At 54.8% G+C, this 18626-nt stretch overlaps 2 protein-coding genes across 3 annotated transcripts in view; both read left to right on the top strand.

The window, feature by feature from the left end:
* Tbc1d2 (TBC1 domain family member 2) overlaps positions 1–3128 on the top strand; it is a 46146-nt gene extending 43018 nt beyond the window's left edge. For both annotated transcript variants that reach the window (XM_059254315.1, XM_059254314.1), the window contains exons 11-13: positions 538–723; positions 1422–1543; positions 2080–3128. In XM_059254315.1, coding sequence (XP_059110298.1) covers positions 538–723; positions 1422–1543; positions 2080–2287 — 516 coding nt within the window. In that variant the 3' untranslated portion in view covers positions 2288–3128. The remainder of the gene's footprint in view (positions 1–537; positions 724–1421; positions 1544–2079) is intronic.
* Positions 3129–7221: 4093 nt separating this feature from the next.
* Positions 7222–18626, top strand: part of Coro2a (coronin 2A) — a 55925-nt gene continuing 44520 nt past the window's right edge. The window contains exon 1 of the mRNA XM_059254313.1: positions 7222–7303. The gene's annotated coding sequence lies outside the window, so the exon portion shown is untranslated. The remainder of the gene's footprint in view (positions 7304–18626) is intronic.

Genomic DNA, 18626 nt, shown 5'->3' with positions numbered 1-18626 from the left:
AATAAGCCAAGGTCACCCGGAGAGGTCACTAGCAGCAGTGGCCTTCAGCGTCCTGCTTTAAGGGGATTCCTGAAGTGGCACGTCACTGTTCTCCCCCAGTATCTGTCCCAGGCCCTCACTCCAAGTGTCTGCCAAGTGTCTTAAGGGTCAGGCCAATATGGGTCCAGAGGAACAGCCTAGAAAGGTGGCTCCTGGTGGTTTTCTGTGCAGGTGAGCATGGGACTGATTTCCTCGAACTGCCAGGGGCATTGGCTGAGTGAAGGGGCCAAGAACTTACCCATAGAGAGACCCCTGCCAAGGCCTGTTTCTCTGCCTGGGCATTTCACCTGTGTCGGGAGCCATGGTGATGTCACTACCCCTGCCTCACACATAACACACACACACACACACACACACACACACACACACACACACACACAGCGCGTGCCCCTGGTACCAAGTAGGCCCACCCAAGCAGTTCTGAGCACATAGACTGATGGGGTCTGAAGAGCAGGCGGGAGGAGACAGCAGATGTGACAGGCCTCTGCTGTCTTCCAGGTGGACCAGCGGGTGCTCCAGGACCTCCTCTCCGAGAAGCTGCCCCGGCTGACAGCGCACCTGGGGCAGCATCACATAGACCTCTCCCTCATCACCTTCAACTGGTTCCTCGTGGTCTTTGCCGACTCCCTCATCAGTGACATCCTCCTGCGAGTCTGGGACGCCTTCCTGTATGAAGGGACAAAGGTGGGTATGCCTGGGCCCGGCTGCCCAGCCCGGTGGGCCCCACACAATGGAAAGCCTGCCACCTGTCAGAGCCATTTGGGACACCTGAGAGCACAGCTTCTTGAACTGGAAAGTGTTCTGTGCAATACGAGAGGACGCAGTGGCCCCACCCTTGAAGCCCGGGTCTGCTCCAGACCTTGCCGGTGACCTTGCCAGGAGATCTTGGTGGGGGTCTCCACCAGCAAAGACACTAGTGGGACTTAACCCCTTGACTCCGGCAGGGCAGTGCTTCCTGTGCCTTCTTAGAGGGAGCAGCTATTCGGAGACCAGACACAGAGCCATGTTTCAGGGTGTGCTCCCTCTAGGGTCTTCTGTCGCCTGTTCTTCTAGCCTTCTCCCCCAACCTCTGCCTACCCCCACACACCACACGCACACACACACATGCACACACATACATGCACACACACACACACATGCACACGCACACACACATACACACACACACACACACCACACGCACACACACACATGCACACACATACATGCACACACACACACATGCACACACACATGCACACACATACACACACACACACATATACACACACACACCCCGGCCTGCCAGGAACCTCCACATTCCCAGAGTCTCTCTCTGGGCTTCTCCCTGCACAGCCCCTGCCTGGGCTCCTGCACCCCACTGAGGCCCCACTGTGCCCTAGGTGGTGTTTCGCTATGCCCTGGCCGTCTTCAAGTACAATGAGGAGGAGATCCTGCGTCTGCAGGACAGCCTGGAGATCTACCAGTACCTGCGTTTCTTCACCAAGACCATCTGCGACAGCCGGTGAGCTGCCCACCTCTCTGTGGCCACACACACACACACACACACACACACACACACACACACCGTGCCCACCCCTCCCCCAGCTTAGGAGTCCCAGGGGTCATTCTGCCTTCAGTCCGTCTGTGTCCTCGTATGGCACGCAAGCTCCCCAGCCCACCTTCACCTGCCACCAACACCCAGGCTGTGGAACAACCGACCCCACCACCGGCTGGGCCTCTGGTTTCTCCTACTTGGAGCCTCCTGGCCACTTCCTGCGCTGCCACCACCATCTTGGGCCTGGTCCATTTCTTCAAAGCTAAGCTCCCACATCCCTCCTCCAGGAAACTCTCCCGAGCAGCCCTTCCCTACGGGGTCGGATGCCTGCTGAGCTCCCTCCAGCCTCAGCTCTGGATGGGAATGGTCTCCCCTCCCACCCCACCCCCCTCACCCCGGAAGGTAAGCTCCAGAAGGCAGGGCCACCATCCCAGGGTGGATGGGTGTCAGGACAGGCCCGGAACCAGCAACCATTGCACTGGCTGACTACACCTTCCTCCCAGGAAGCTCATGAGCATCGCCTTCAATGATATGAACCCCTTTCCCATGAAGCAGCTGCGGCAGCTCCGGGCAGCCCACCGGGAGAGGCTGGAGGCTGAGCTTCGGAAGCTGGAACTGTTGAAAGCCGAGTACTTGGAGAGACGGGCATCCAGGGGCAGAGCAGCGCCCGAGAGCTGTCTCAGCGAGGATGAAGGGGAAGGTGATGGCTGACCTGCTTCTCTGCTCCCCACTGCCGTTCTTACCTTTGCCGGCAGGAGCATATTGTACAGGCCTGGGCCAGAGGTCTGTGTGACCTGGAGAAGGCCCTTCTCCTCTCTGGACCTTAGGCTCCCGTATGGACACTGCTTGCTGTGAAGCCATTGGTGGGAGTCATTCTTCTAAGTCTCCCAGGCTTGCCGGCCTGTATCACCACACCACAGAGCACTTTAACATGGAGGGAGGCGGGAGTACACTCCGGGTCACCTGGAGCACTCTCTGAGGCATGACTGTTTCCATTTGGTTTGGGTCTGGTCTTTTGAGACCAGGTTTCATGGAGCTCATGCTGGCCTCATACTCACTATGTAACGGAGCCTGGCCTTGATCTTTCCTGTTTTTCCTGTCTCAGACATGTTAGCATAAAGCAATGTCCCTGCGACAGCTTTAGGACAGATGCACTCTCATTACCAGTATTCCCGGGCAGGCCAAGGTGTCAGGAATGTTCCCACTGGCACCCTCTGGCTCAGGGCCTTGGTCACCATTCTTGTGGCACTCCAAATTCCAGGCCTATGTTTTCTGAAGTGCCACCTGATCTGTGTTGAGACCACCCTGCTCGACAGGACTGTTTCTGGAGCCTCATGCCTGAGCCTTCCCTTTTGTTTACAGCCCACTGGGGACATCCCAGGGGAAACCCCTGCCTGCCACCCCGAGAAACCTGTTGGGGACAGGACAGTGGGTCTCAAACAGCCATCCACTCTGACATGTCCGTCATGTGGGGCCAACAGGGCAGGGTTGGGAAGGTGGGCGGGGCTCGCAGAGCGAGTTGAACACAGTTTTATGGCCCAGCAGAGCCCTGGTCCTCATGTTCTTCCTGGTCTTTTCAGCAGAGGGCCACCCCGTGTGTCCTCCCTACCTAGGACAGAGGTTTAAAGGTGTACAAGGGTCCATATCTCAGTGAACTTGGTGCCATCAGAGCCTTGAGCTCGGCTCTCAGAGGGCAGGTGGGGGTGGAGTGGGGGAGGTGTGGTCTCTGTGGAGACTGTTATGGAAACTCCCAAAGTCAAGGCTCTTGTGGAGCTGGGCCAACACCCATCGTAGTACAGGCCCTGTCAGCCTCTGAGAGCCATGGTGTGAACCCGAAGGCTTGGCATGCCTGGCACCCACAGAGTCTCACACACACACACACACACCCCAGCTCCCGGCCCCGAAGAGTTCCTGTGAGCACCCTGCACTGGGGGCTTGGCCTGCTGCCTCTGCTGAGGCCTCTAACCTGCAGACCGTTTCCACGAAGTAAGAGAAAAGGCAGGAGGGAGGTCTCGGGAGCTTGGCCGCACCCCGACTGGCACAGTAACTCTAAAGTGGGTCCCAGGTGAAGAGGCAGCCCCAACCCCGCGGAGCATGCCGGAGAACGAAAGTTGATGCTGGGGCCTAGTGCAGGGAAGCACCCGAGGCGGTGAGCAGCCCTACCTGAAGGAGACATGGCTAGGTGGGGTCGGGATCTCCCCAAAACAGATCGAACTGGCTACTGGATAAACAGTGCCTTCTGCCCTCTCTGCCACTCCTGCCCCCTGCCCCCTGCCCCCACCTCTCCTCTTCCTCACTTCTCCCTGGAGGGGGCTCTGCCAAGCACTTGTGCTCCTCCTTAGGGACCAGACTAGCTTTCCTACCGAGCTATTCCTTAGAATCCTGACCGAGCTATGCCTTAGAATCCTGACCGAGCTTTGTTCCAGCGGTGCTGCTGGATTCGCTCTCTAATGTTGGCGTCCTGATAACCGAGGGAGGGTTAGGGTTCTGGGACTGATTCCTCCTCCAGCCCGGAATGAGGAGGCAGGCTAGTCCCACAGCACTCACCCGGGTCAAGCTCGGGTGACAGGGCACAGAGAAGTTAATGACCTCCAATGTCACAGAGCAGGGGAGGGCAGACCTGTGGGCACACCCATAGGGTTAACTCTAGGAAGAGAAAAGGGGGAGCCGAGTGTCGGGGGAACACACTTCTGGTCCCAGCAGTCCCAGACACCTTGGGCTACACAGCCAGATAGTGTCTCCAAAAACAAAACAATAAAAGGAAAACAGATGCCTGTCTGAATTGCTTGAACTGCAATGGGGATGAACAAGGGTACAGGGTGGCTCCAGCCTGAGACGGTCTGGGCTGCTGCTGGGGCAGAGTCTGCCCCTCCCTGGGGCCCACCCCTAGTGTCAGGTTCCTGGCTCGCCCCACAGCTGTTGCCCCTTCCCCAGGGACCACTGCTTCCTAGGCTGGAGGATCTGATCCCACAGCTCCTACCCAGAACAGGGATGGGACTCCACGCTCCGCCCTCCCACCCCTGGACCAGCAGGCCTTATTGAAGAACAAAGGGACTGGGTCAAAGGAGGGGCCTGGGGACCTGATAAACTCCTCAATCCATGTGGGAGGGGCAGACTCCCCTCCAGACTACTTTGTTCACGCTTATAGACCCTTGCCCTAGGGGCTGTCTTCTCTCCCTCCCCCGCCTCCTCCCAGACAGGCGGGAGCATTCTACAGGAAACTCCATGTGACAAGTAGATGGAAATAAAGCAGTGGGTGGCATGAAGCGAAGTCCCTGTGACTGATGGCTCCCCACCTTTAGGACAGAAGCACTCTTGTTACCAGGGTTCCTCTTGGGACTCCGTGCCCCCGCCCCCAGGAACATGGAGCTGGGCCTGGTCCATATCTTCAAATTAGTCCTTGTCACTCTCCGCACCCCCACCTGTGTGGTGTTTAACCAGGCCCTGGTCAGTTGTGCCCCTGTGTGTAACATGAGTTGTCAGGGGCCAGTCCTCCACACCTGGGGCAGGATTAGAAGGTAAGAAACAGGGAGGGTCCCTCTCCAGCCACAGAAGGGGCATGCCAGGTTCCAGGCCTCTCCTCTGATTTATGGGTCCGTATGCTCATGGTCCCCAGCCGCCAACTGGCCCGACACCCATGAACAGAGGTTTCTTAGAAAATGATTCTAGTTCCATGATTTGCAGGCAAATGGATGGAACTAGAAAAAAATCATCCTGAGTGAGGTAACCCAAACCCAGAAGGACAAACATGGTATGTACTCACTCATAAGTGGATATAGTGGATATATAAGTGTTCTAGATACAAAGCAAAGAACAATCAGATTGCAACCCACAGAACCAGGGAGGCTATATGGCTGGGGGGGACAACCCTAGGATGACTGTGGCTTAGAATAAGTTTTGGGTTTATTCAAAACAAATAAATAAATAAACAAAAAAAGAGAAAATGATTCGGAAAGAGGGGACGGTGTGAGCAGAGGCTGGGGGTGGGGGGAGTGGGTAGGGGTAGAGGCGCACCAGAGACCCTGGCCTCAGCCTTTAGTGAGTTAGAACATTAAGGTGACTCAGCCCACTCCCAGATAACACCTTAGTTGGCCTAACATGGCGGTACAAATTTATAATCCAGCTCTTGGGAGGTGGAGACAGGATGAGTTTGAGGCTTATTCTTAGTTCATAGACAGTTTGAGAGCAACCTGGCCTATGTGGGGGCCATGTCTAAAAGAGTAAGAAAATAAATAGGCTGGCAAAATGGCTAAGCGGGGAAAAGTGCTTGCCACGGAAGGCCGGCAGCCTGAGTTCCATCCCTAGAAACCATGTTAAAAAAAAATCTGAATTCAGCTCTCCTGCTGGAGGTGGGAGGCAGGAGAACTACTCAAAAGCCGAGGGACAGCCAGCCTGGAGAATGCAGCATGGCAGAAACAAGAGAGACCCTGTCTCAACAAGATGGAAGGAAAGAACCAACTCCTGAAAGATTTTCTCTGACCTCTACACAAAGGCACATGGACACACATGTAAACACATGATAAAAATCTTTTAAAATACCGTGGACCTGTGAATGCCAAGGTCCAACTGTTGCATGTCCACATCCGGTACATGCTGTGTCCCTCTGAGTTTGGGGCTGCGGGGTGGCTTTGATGTAGGGAACCCTCAGCTGCACGCAGGGGAGTGACCCAGGGCACTGTGATTCAGGACCCCGAGGCAGGCTGTTCTAAAGAGATCAGGGACTCCACCAGGGCTGCCTGTGGCGGTGTACTCCTACGACCCCAGCTACTTGAGGCTGAGGCAGGAAGATAGCTAGTTCAAAGTCAATCTGAGCAACTTAGTGAACCCTTGTTTCACTGAAAGAAAAAAAGAGTTCTCACAGTGTAGCTCAACGATAGAACACTTGTCTGGCATTCACAAGGCCCTGTGTTCAATCCCATTGTCACAAATGCATGCATACATACACACACATTAAATTAGTTAATAGAGCCTGCCAAGAACTTAGCCAATCTCAACTTATCTATGAAATGGGGGTATTATTATGACTAGATTGAAGGAGTTGGTAAATCAAATGTATTAATACGTGTACTTACTCAATATATACAGCACCTACTATGTGCCAGGTACCGCGCTAGCGCCCTCCCCATCCCACCCCCCAACCAAATACATCACTACAAGACACGAAGAACTCTTTCCAAGATAGGTGGTGTGGCGTGGCGTGGCGTGGTTATGAAAGACGCGACGTTCCATCTTCCACGTTCAGTGTGCACAGGGCTGATAGCGGGCTAGGCTGGGCAGCAGCGCCCCCTACTGGCAGCCGCGGGAAGGGCCTCCCTCCCGGGTGCGCAGCCGCCCTCCGCTCCCCGGTTCTCCCGCCGCGGAGCCGCGGTGCCGGCGCCCGCTGCGGGATCCAACCTGGAGCCACCTGGGAGGCAGACGCGGTGACTGTCTCCATCTCAGCAAGGGGAAACTGAGGCTCGAGACCCAAGTTCCCCCCCAAAGCCTGCGGCTAGAGAGTGCGGGAGGCGAGAGCGTGTGCACGCGGGACGGGATCCGAGCTGCGGGCGACCGGCGGCGCACAGGCGGGGCCTCCCCGGCCCGCCCCGCCCCGGCCCCGCCCGGCCCGGTCCCGCCCGCCGGGCTGCGCGGGGAGGCGGCGGCGCTGGGCGCGGGGACTCGGCGGGCGGCGCGAAGCGCGGAGCGGGAGCCGGAGCCGCCGCCGCCGCCACCTGCGCGGCCGCCAACAAGGTAGGGCGGGACCCGGCCGGGCGGGACGCGCGCTGCGCCCGGGCTGCGGCTAGGCGGCGGGAGGGATGCTGCCCCCGGCGCCACGGAGACCTATCTTCCAGCCCCCCGCACGACCTCACACAAAGCCCTGCCCCGCTCCGGTCCTCAGTTTCCCCAACGGGATAGCGGTGCGGCCGCCCCCTCAGCGGGTGACTAGTAACAGCGACCCCCAGGTTCGGGTTCCAGAGGCTTGGGGCTAGTCCGCACCGCCCGCGCCTCCTGCCGCGGTGAGCGGCCCGCCCTGGGCGCGGCAGCCAGTCCCAACAGGCCCTGGTGTGGCCCTGGTGCCCCGTGGACTCGAGTCGTGATTGTTCCTCTCCTGGCGGGGTTACTCGCGGGGCCTCAGTCCCGGGAAACGGTGGAAGAGGAAGCATCCCCACGTCCCTGCCGAGGCGACCTGGGCGCGCGGGTGGGGCGAGCAGTCTGCCACCTAGACCAGCCTCATCGCCTGGAACTGGAGGAGCCCCCCGCTGGCGGTGGCCAGATATCATCCACAGACCTGCCTAGACCCAAGCCTAGCAGACACCCACCTGCGTTCAGGCGATGGGGAAGGACGGCCTGGTCCGCGCCCTGGCCGGCTGCAGGAGCTCAGTTCTGTGTTTCAGTACTGGTGGGAAAGGGTTGACTCTGCCACGCTCGGACCTCAGAGAGTCCAGGAGGGCAGTGTCTCCCGGGGTAGGGGGACAGAGCACTTGTCTAAGGGTGCAGTGGCTCCAGGGTCTGTGAAGACCTGTGCCATGGGGCTGGGACGTTCTGTAAGATGCCTCTGGATGAAGGTCTTGTGTTGCATTCTTCTTGCAATGGGGATCTCACTAGCTGGAACTGGGGAACCTGCTCCCACTGCGGCTCTAGTCCCGCGAGTGCCTTTTAGACATCATCTGGCCCTTCTGCCCCAGAGCCTGCCCGTGTTCATAACCACCTGTGCCTTGGCGTAGGAATGTGCCCTTCCGCTGCCCTTACCCCCGGCCATCTCTTGTGGCATGTGGAGGGAGAGAAGGACTTGGGCCATCTTGGGGCTTTTCTGCCTCATTTCCTGGCATTTGCCCCAATTAAGGAACAGGTTCAGCGCCTGCTGATCTCCTATCTCCTTCCCCCTCCCCCAAGGGCTTTCTTGGGGCTAAAAGAAGGGACTTCCTCCTCCCCCAGCCTCAGCGCAGGTGGTGAACCCAGTGTCATCATCCTAAGTATACAAGCAGAGGGCTGGGTAGGCACGGCAGGGTGCCATGGTATTCCCAGGCTGACACAGAGTGGCAGGGACCTTGCCCCATGGCCCTCAATCTGGAGCGTCACTGCAAATGAGTGTTATTATCCTCTCATAAAAGGAGACTAAGTATAAGGGTGGCCGCCAGAGCCCAGCACCAACTTGGAGGCCTAAGTACTACCTGAGTCCCCTGCCATTGCGTGCTCATTCGATCTGGGAGGCCACTGTGGATGGTGCCTGAGCAAGGCGGGTTCTTGTTATTACAAAACCATCCTGTACTTTTAAAATCTACTGTGGAGTTGGGGATTATCTGACCTGAAACCATCTCACCCACTGCCCTTGTTTTACGGGTAGATATCACCTGTCCTTGAAGGGGACGTGACTGGTAAACGGCCACACAACAAACCAGCCAGGGATCCTCGTTTCAAGCATGGAGTGTTTAGAGGCTAGGATTCAGCTCAGTTAGTAGAGTGCTTGCCTAGCTGTATGGAGTCCAGTTCCATCCCAGAACCAATAGACTGAGTATGGTGAATCATGCCTGTAATTCCTCCACTTGGGGGTGGAGGATGGAGGGATCAGGGCTTCCAGACCAACCTCTGCTACAAGTCAAGGTCTAGGACAGCCTGGGATATAGGAGACTGTCTCCAGTTTAAAGGGAGGCGTGAAAACATGTCATAAATGAAACAGTCTTATTGCTTTGTAAAAGGAGCGAGATATACACATGAAAGGTTAAAACTCTGTGCTGGCGAGGTTGCGAGGATTAGCCCGAGGTGTGTCATGTTGTAGGGTGATCTGGCCGCCCTCGAAACAAGTCTATGAAACGGATCTGCCTGCCCTTTGCTCCGAGGCCTCTCCTTTGGGGACTTTACCCTAAGGAAGTCACCAGAGAGACATGTAGGTAGCACTACTGTCTTGAACTTGCCTGACAGTGGAGAAGCATGCTGAGGCTTCTGAAACATTTGATTTGAGAAAAAAAAAAAAAAACAGTGTCAAAAGTGGCAACAGTGAAGTCCCACCACTGCCCAAGTGTCAGGAGGAAAGACCCTGAGGCAGGGCGGCAGACAGACTCCTACCCCACTGTGGCCTGCGCCAGCCTTTCCCCTCCATCCCTCACTTTCTCCCTCGTGAAGTGGGCGTGGCCTTGGTGGTGGCAGAGTCTGCACAGCTCAGCTGTGGAGCCTTCTACTGGAGGAGCAGAGCGCCCTGGACATCCAGAGATTGTGGCGTCCTCCCTGCCCCAGGGATAAGTGCTCCCCGAGGAAGGGTTGCCAGCTCCCCTCAAGGGGTTCTGCTTGAAGCCTTTGCTTCAGGCCTGGGGAGCTTTCCCTGGCCTCTGCCGGTCACTGGAAGACCCTAGACGCTGCTGCTTTCATGCTGAGGCAGGGGCCTCTCCTCCAGAACAGGAAGGAAGCAGTTGGCAGTCACATTACATCTGCCAGGCCAGGAGACCTCATTCCTTCTCTGGATGCCTCTTGGGGACCTGCAAGGTGCTTACACATTAGTTTAAACCACGCCAGAAAGGCTTATGTCCAACTTTTTTTTTTTAACTTACAAAAAAATAACAATTTTTGTGTGGTTCAGCCTAAGTAGAAAAGGATATAATTAAAGATGTAATTATGGTTCCTTACAATAAGTGAGCCATGGGGTGTGGTAAGGGACTGGGAAGGTGTGATTAGAGACCTAAAGTGAGGAGGCCTTGAGTCAGACAATCACTAACTGTAATGGCAACCACAGGGCCGTGTCTGTTGAACACTGGCTACTCCAGGGCTCTGTCCCCAGGGCCTCCCCAGTGTTTACCAAACACCTCCACTGTAAATAAAACACCCACCAGAGAAGAAGATGCCCTAGAGGAGTTTGCAGTCTGTCTGATAGGGACAAAGGAAAGAAAACAAAGCAACCAGGAGGGAGTGAAGGAGCATGACCCCAGAAAAGGGGACTGCCATTATGGGCAGGACTTACTAAGAGGGTGACTTGGACAAGCGGGCTGAGCTGTGGGGGAAGAGCCAGTGAAAAGGCCCTGAGGCAGGCCAGAAGAGCAGGAAAGCAGGCAAAAAGAGGGAGGAAGAGGAGGAGGGCAGAGGCCAGGGTCCTGATGATCTAAACCGCCCCCTCCAGGGTGCAGTGTGAAATCCGACAAGTTAGTGAGGGAGGTACTATTTTTATGCCTCTTTTTCAGTTAAAAAAACAAGAGGTACAGAGAGGCTTAGAAAATTGCAACTCTGTCTCATTGGAAGGCTAAGGCTTCTGGCCCCATGCAGTGGGAGCCATGCAGGCTTCTGAGCAGGACCAGAGCACAGCCACCTCTGGATTCCCGTGTGATTCCCCTGAGATCTCTGTGGTCCAGATGTTCCTGTCCCTGCCGAGTTCATTTGTTGAAACCGACACCCTCAAAGTGATGGCATGGAAGGGGGTGATTGGATCAGGGAGACAGAACACTTCTGTTTTTTGTTTGTTTTGTTTTGTTTTGTTTTCGAGACAGGGTTTCTCTGTGTAGTTTTGGAGTCTGTCCTGGAACTCACTCTGGAGACCAGGCTGGCCTGGAGCTCAGAGAGATCCACCTGCCTCTGACAGAACACTTCTGATGAGGGTTCATGTCCCTGCAAAAGAGGTCCCCGGAGACACAGGCACCAGCAGGCACCCTTCCCTGAACCCGGAAGTGGCCCTCCTGCACACTCCCAGTCTGAAGCCTTATCTTGGACTCAAGCCTCCAGTAACAATGAGAACTGCATTGTATGATTCACAGGCCACCAGTTCATGGTACTTTGTTACCAGGACTCAGAGGTGGCTGTCACAGGCGTCCAGACCTACGTGACGAGGGTGGGCCTGTGAGCTAGGGCCAGGGGAGCTGTTGATCTTCATATTTGCAGAGCAGTGGAGGGCCTGGAAGGTAAATGGGCAGGAAAGGAGGGCAGGCTGGCCCAGCTTCCTGACCCTGCTCTCCTGCCGGTCCTGCCGATCCTGCCGATGCCCTAGGCAGAGGCTGGTGAAGGGTTTGCACTCATAGCTCACTCCAGCCTTCTGAAGCCGTAGGTGAGGGTCTGGGCAGGTCGGAGGTTAGCTGCTAGTACCTGCCGTTTATCTTTCCCGTGTTTCCTTTGGTTTGGTTTTGATTTTTTTGGAGACAGTATCTTACTCTGTATTCCAGGCTAGCCCTCAACTCAGTGCTGTAGCCCAGGCTAGTCCTGGACTCACAGCGGTCCCCCTGCCTCAGCCTCCCTAGTGCTGGAATTGTAGGTGTGAGCCACCATGTCTGTATTCTTGTTTTTAAATGGATCTATTCTGTTATAGGTAGATTGTATCACAATAAAGTTAACGTACGAAGAATATCCGCTTGATTTTTCTGCTATAACGAGTTGATGATGGTGGATAAAACATTAGAAAAGGGGGAAAATAGGAAATTACTGTCCTCTGTCTTCTTGTCCTGGGTAATCAGTGTGAACACTCTGGAGGACTTCCTTCCTTTTGGACACTGCCGTCCCCATTTTGCAGATGAAAGACTAAGCCCCCGTGTGGCCCAAGGGCTCACTTTCGTACCATGCCACCTGCCTGCAGAGTTCAGATCTGGCGCTGTCCTCTGTGTCTGAAGGCAAAACCCAGAGTGCCCGAATGGATGAGTCTCATTGACTCACCCCACCACCCACCCACCCAGTCTGCTCCTAGCTGTGTCCCAAGTAGAGCGAGTGGGACCTTATCCAAGGGTTCAGGAGCCTGGGGTCTCATTCCAAAGAGAAATCGGGGCTAGGAGGACCTGTGTGGGATTCTCAGGACTTCTGCTTCTAGCCTGGCCTTGAGCCCAGAGAGCTTGTAGAGAACTGGCAGTGGCATGACCCTGTCCCCCAGGGAGTCCTGGGGACGTCAAGGAGGCCCAAGCCAGAGTCTCAGCCCTCAGCCCTCAGCAGGTGAAGGGAAAAGAGAGGGGCCTTGCCACAGCCACACAGCCCCTCCCCCTGAGGACTTTTCTCCTGCAACCTGCCTGCATTTCTCTCCAGCACTGGGCCAACACACTGGGCAGCCAGCCACTGCCCAGGATGTAGCCGTCCCGCTCCAGCTCAGCCACTAACTGGTCTTCGGCCAGGGTTTTTACCTGCCCATTTGCAAAGCAGTATCATAAGGGCTTGGTATGTGGGTGGTGCTCAACAGATGGGCAGCTCCTGCAGCTGCACCAGGGAGGTGGTCCAGCTGGTGGACTAAGCTCCCTCAGTCTCCTGCCAAGCCCCCTCCCCAGCCTGTGCAAAAGGAGACAAGTGTGAGCTACAGATTGAGACCCGGAGTCCGAGGTTGTAGATAAAGGCCTCAGTGGAATGGAAGGAGCGCTTGCTAGAGGAAAGGGGCCTGGCCTTGCCACCGTGGCGCTCCTTAAACAAACCCTGGCTCTTCTTTATGCCTCAGTGCCCCCATCGGGAAAATGAGAACTCCCACCCCCACCAGGCTTATTCATCGTAGTTAGCACCATCCCTGCAACCATCCACTGGGGTGCTTCTGAGTTTAGAGGGAGGGAGGGAGGGATACGCCAGAATCAGCACCACCCTCAGGAGCTCCTAGTCCCAGGGGAAGCCATAGCTACCATCGATAGCTGGGAACCAGGGATCCCACCTAGGGCCTCCAGTCCAGCCTGGGTGGGGTGAGAGCCCAGGAAGACACCCTGAAGAAGGTGTGGAGTCAGCCACCTCTAAAGGTCAGACATGGAGGACCCCACCCACCTCTCCAACCTTCATTTCTTCCTTTATAAGGTGGGAATGATTGGGCTGGAATGTAGCTTAATTGGCAGAGTGCTTATCTAGCATGTAGAAACTCTGAGTTCAATTTCCAGTACCCCATAAACGGGGTGTGGTAGCCATGTCCTAATCCCAGCACTTGGGCGATAGAGGCTGCAGGATCTTGAAGTTCAAGGCTGTATAGCAAGTGTGAGGCCAACTTGGGATGCATGAGACTATTTCAGAAAATGGGAGATTGCTGCTAAGTGCCTGTGCTGCTGGGTGCCTGGGTTTGTTTAGAGCCCCAGACCTTGGAGGATATGGAGGTGCTCTGTGAACGGCATAGTACCAGGCAGCCCCTCCATTGTGCTTGATTCTGAGTTCTGGAGCATCCAGGCAGGGAGTGCTTCCAGTGTGTTGTGAACGTTCTACGATCAAACCGGACAGGGACAACCAGACAGACAAATGTCCACCACTGCCCTCACACCGCTTGATGGAAGAGGTCCAGAGCATGTCTGCTACAGCGCACTTGGAGCGTGCCCTGATGGCAGCCCCACTCAAATCACAGCCCCTCTGGGGAAGGGGACTGTCTGTGTCAATAGGACCTATTAGGCCCAAAGTGCTGCCCCCCACTAGTGAAAGTCTCCCAGGAACCTGCCTGAGGAGCTGTGGGGAGCTGCCAGATGCAGGGGTGGAATGTCATGACATCATAATGAGGACCACTCTTACCAGAGAAAGGCCCAAGGTGACATGCCATTGGGAGAGAACAGTCTGGGGGCAGGAGGAGCATGTTTGAGTTCAGATATGAAAAAAGAACGTATGTGCACACATATAGAAAAAGACGTTCAAGCCAGGCTTGGTGGTGCAGACCATAATCTTAGACATTTGGGAGGCTGAGACCGGGGGGGGGGTGTTTTAAGTTGAAGGCTGGCCTAGACATTTAGATCCTGAAATAAAAAAGAGGGCTGCCAGTGTAGCTCAGTGGTAGAGTTACCTAGCACGTAAGAGGCCCTAGGTTGAACCCTCAGTACCATGGAACAGGGATGGAGGGTGGGAAGACTATTCAGACATCTGTCTGGGGATCTTCAGTGGTAAGGTGGTGTTTTCTATGTTTTGAATTTTCTAGACATGTACACATTCTGCTATAATTGTTGTGCTGTGTGTATCTGTACCATCGGTTACAGTGAGCAATAGGACCCAGTTGGCATCAGCAGGCCAAAAGGTGAAGTATTCTTCAGAAGAAGGGATGGAGCACGTGATGAGACCTAGGTACTGTTTCCAGGGGTAGCTTCATGGAAACACCCAGAGGAGAGGTCTCACATCTCTGGGCCTGCAGATACAGTTGACATTGAAACAAGACCACCCAAAACCAGTGCCCTGCAGTCAGGAGCACAAGACCAGAGCCCTCTGAGTGGGCCTGATATAGCTGGCACCGATCTGGGGACACCAGGGTGGGCAGGGGCCCGAGCCTTGGGGTCTTTGATGCATCAAGAACCCAGGATGATGTCATCAGGCCCCAAGGGGCCCAATTCCCTGAGCAGCATGGGGTCTCGGTCTTTGCCCCTTGAAACATACAGGCCTTCAGCCACTTTGCACAGTAAATAAAGAAGCTAAGGTTCTATATTGATTTGTTTTGGTTTTTGAGACAGAGTTTTTCTATATAGCCCTGGCAGATATGCTACTTATTATATAGCCCTGGCTAGCCTGGAAGTCCTGGCAAGCCTTTTGCCTTAGCTTTCTGAAGTGCTGGTGTGTATCTAGACATTTTTTTTTTTTGGTGTGTGTGGGTGTGGGTGTGTGTGGGTGTGTGTACGTGAATGTCTGCATTACTTTCCTACCTAGTGCCCACAGAGGCCAAAAGGAGGTGTTGTTGGAGTTACAGACAGTTGTGAGCCACCATGTGGGTGCTGAGAATTGAACCTGGTTCCTCTGGAAAAGCAGCCAGTGCCCTTAACCACTGAACCACCTGTTCAGCCCTACATTTAGACTCTTAAAGTATTTTCTCTCCCCTCTAATCCTCATTCAGCCTTGTGGTAGATAGAGGCACAGCTGGATTCATACCTGCTCACACTAGGTCCTGCCTCTATAGAGCTTCCGAGCTTGGGGAAGGGGAACATGCCCCCACGGGAGCAGTTCAGATGGCCCAGTGGACTGCTCGTTAAACATCCTGGTAGTGGTCAGGGATAGTGGCCGGGAGGAGTTTGGAGATCTTGGAGAGCTTGCTGGCCACCCACTAGCCTCATCCCTGCTGTAACCATTACCCAGAGTGGCTTGGCCAGTGGCCCACGTGGAGAAAGGCACGGAGATCTACTCCACACTCAGTGCTGGAGCCCCGCCCAGACTAGATCAGTTGTCCACTCCCTACATTGTTACTGTTTTTCTATTCTGTTTTTGAGACAAGGTCTCACTGTGTAGCCCCAGCCAGCTTGGAACTTGCTATGTGATCCAGGCTGGCCTTGAACTCAGTAATCTGCCTGTGTCTGCCTCCTAAGTGCTGCGATTAAAGGCGTGTGCCGCCATGCTTAAGCTGTTCTTCTTTTTTTATGCTTTTTTTCTTTCTTTTTAAATAGTATTTTTCAATAGGACCTTTGTTTCCATATCCATAGCTTTCTGGGGATGTAGCACAAGGCTCAGTTAGAGACACCACATCAAACAGACCCACATCTTGCCCATATAGACTCATGGTCTATATGTATCAGAAAGAGTCATTGTACAGTCCCACAAAACCTGAGGCAGGTGTGTGGAGAGGGAAGGAGAATAAAGGGATGGAGTTGAGTATGGCTGGCCCTGGGCTGGAAGACTAAATGGGCTCCTTAAGGGAAGAGCTTTTGAGCTGGGCTCTGAAGGATGAGCAGGGGGTGCATGGGTGGGAGTGGGGAACGGGCATATGGACGTATATGAAACAGTCGGAGCAAAGCCCTGGGCCAACGGGAAAGAGCTGTGCATCGGCAGCTCGACGCGAGCAAGGTGGGGCTGGAGAGTCGGGTGCTTAGAGTCAGACACTTCAAAAAGCAGAGGGACAGGGAGAACCCATGTAGGGCCTCAGGCCAAGTAATCTCAGCATCTGGGATGGAGAACCAGGAGTTCAAGGTCATCATCAGTTACATAGTAAGTTCGAGGCCAGCTTGAAGTATAAGAGGCCCCATCTCACCAAACAAAAGACCAGAGGAGAGGTGGTGGATAGATGACCACCTGGTGAAGGGGTAGGCTTCATACGAGGAGTGGAAAGTTACAGATGTCAAGTTACAGATGTCTCGAGAGGTGCTTCAGACATGGAACAGGAAGATGAGGTCCGTCCGTGATAGGTTGGCTTTGGGTGCCAAGAAGCCAGATAGAAGCCCTGAGTTCCAGCTAGTCCCTCAGGCCCCTTTCCAGGCCGTGCTTCCAGAGGGAAGCAGGTGGGAAAAGCAGCCTTCACTCTGTTCGTGCCTCCTGCCCCTGACTGGACCCCTTTACATACCCACCCACCAAGGAGGCAGAAACCAAGGTTCCTCCAGTGCCGGGGTGTGCTGGATGATGTGGGAAATGGCAGAGTGAAGGATTTAAGGGGTTGGTGAAAGAAACTTGATGTCCCAGAAGTGTGCATCCAAAGAATGTGTCTATCCTTTTGCCCAGAAGCTGTCCCTGGAGCTGGGCTCCACACAACCTGGGCCAATCATGTGTGAGGTCGGCTGTCACTCGCTGAGTTGTGTTGTCCTGGAGGGGTTCTCGGGTCTGTCAGGGATGCTGGCAAGGGCTTCTCTAGTGGGTGAGATGTGGTCAGGTCAGCAAGGGGCTTCTGGAATTCGGTTAGAAACAGGTAGTGTTCTATTCATCTAGAGCAGTGGTCCTCAACCTTCCTAGTGCTGCGACCCTTTAATACAGTTCCTCATGTTATGATGACGCCCCAATCATAAAATTATTTTCATTGCTGCTTCATAACTGTAACTTGCTACTGTTATGAATCATAATATAAATATCTGTGTTTTCCGATGATCTTGGGCAACCCCTGTGAAAGGGTGGCGACCCACATGTTGAGAACCACTGTTCTATATACCAAGTTTAACATACGACCGAGAGACAGGAGACCAAGGTTAGGAGATTATTTGGGGACGAAACAAATCACTTTGCAGAGTTGAAAGAGGCTCAGGGAGGTTGCAGAGCTTGCTGAGGTCAAATGGCTGGGAAGTGGACCACCTTTCAGGGTGCTCTGTGCTGTGAGTCCCTCTCCTGAATTTTCCTTTGAGGTTGAAAACTGCTACTGCTGAGTCTACACTGTGGGAGTCCGGAGGGTGGGAGAGTCCTGGCCACTGGGAGATAACGCAGAATGCACGTGTGGGAGACTTCCTGGAGGAGAAAGCCTTTCCCGGCCCAGCTGGTCCGAGTGCTGGGAAGGGAGACTGTGGAAGGGAATGTCCTGTGCCATGTCAGGCTTGGGGAGGGAGAGACCTGCCCGGCGGGGATGAGGGACCGTGGGTTTATACTCTGGTTTGATCTCTGTAAGAACAGGGAGGAAAGTTCGGCTGTTCTGGAAAGGAGAGGCATGGTTTTTTTTTATTTCTTATTGTTGTTACTGTTTACTTTTGGTGTTGAGCATGAACTCGGGGCCTCCCCGATGCTCCGTGCCTGCTCTGCTGTGAGTGGCACCCTAGCCACGGAGGAGGGCTTGCTCATGGATACAGACCAGAACTGCAGATCCGTCATCACCGCAGGAAGTCAAGCTGGGGTCAATGCTGTCACCCACTTGAAAGTCTCTATAGAAAATGCCCCCATATGGCTGTCTTTCAGGCTGCCGGCTCATCTCCCTGATGTCCCAACTCTCCTAGCCCCCCCTAGGGTCCTCCTAAGCTGCACCTCAGCTTCCATTGTCAGATGGAGAGACTGTAGGGAGGTTTGGAACAGGACGCTACCCACTGGAAGGTTCAGCCTGAGAGAAGCAGGCACTGGAGAGTAGGCCGGCCTGGAGGGTGCAGGGAAGAACTGGAGGACGCCATGGACACAGGAACAGGTCTCAGGCCGTTGCCTCATCAGGCCCAGGACCATAGATGCCCAGGCCAGAACTCCATGAAGATTCTAACAGGGCCTACTGATGTAGTTGGCAGGCAGAAGCTGGTGATCTGGGTCCTAGATCTCAGCCCACAGATGTCACCAAACATCATAGGCCCTCCGAAAGCAGACCAAGCCAGCTCTGGTGGTCCCCTGTTTCAGAGGGGAGTGTGAGAGTCTGCCAAAGCCCAGCTCCGACCTGCTCCCACCTTTCAAAGGGTTCTTGGGTGGAGGACAGAGGAATGAGGAAATGATAGAAAGAGACGACAAGAAAGAGACACAGGATAGCTCTGGGAGGGCCCTGTGTCAATATCCAGCTGCCCAGAGGCTTATTCAAAAGGGTTTTTTATAATATACCAAGGGG

This window comes from Peromyscus eremicus, chromosome 2 (genome assembly GCF_949786415.1).
Source record: "Peromyscus eremicus chromosome 2, PerEre_H2_v1, whole genome shotgun sequence".
NCBI classification, from domain to species: domain Eukaryota; kingdom Metazoa; phylum Chordata; class Mammalia; order Rodentia; family Cricetidae; genus Peromyscus; species Peromyscus eremicus.
The sequence above is the reverse complement of the archived record's forward strand: the minus strand, read 5'-3'. Positions and strand labels throughout refer to the sequence as shown.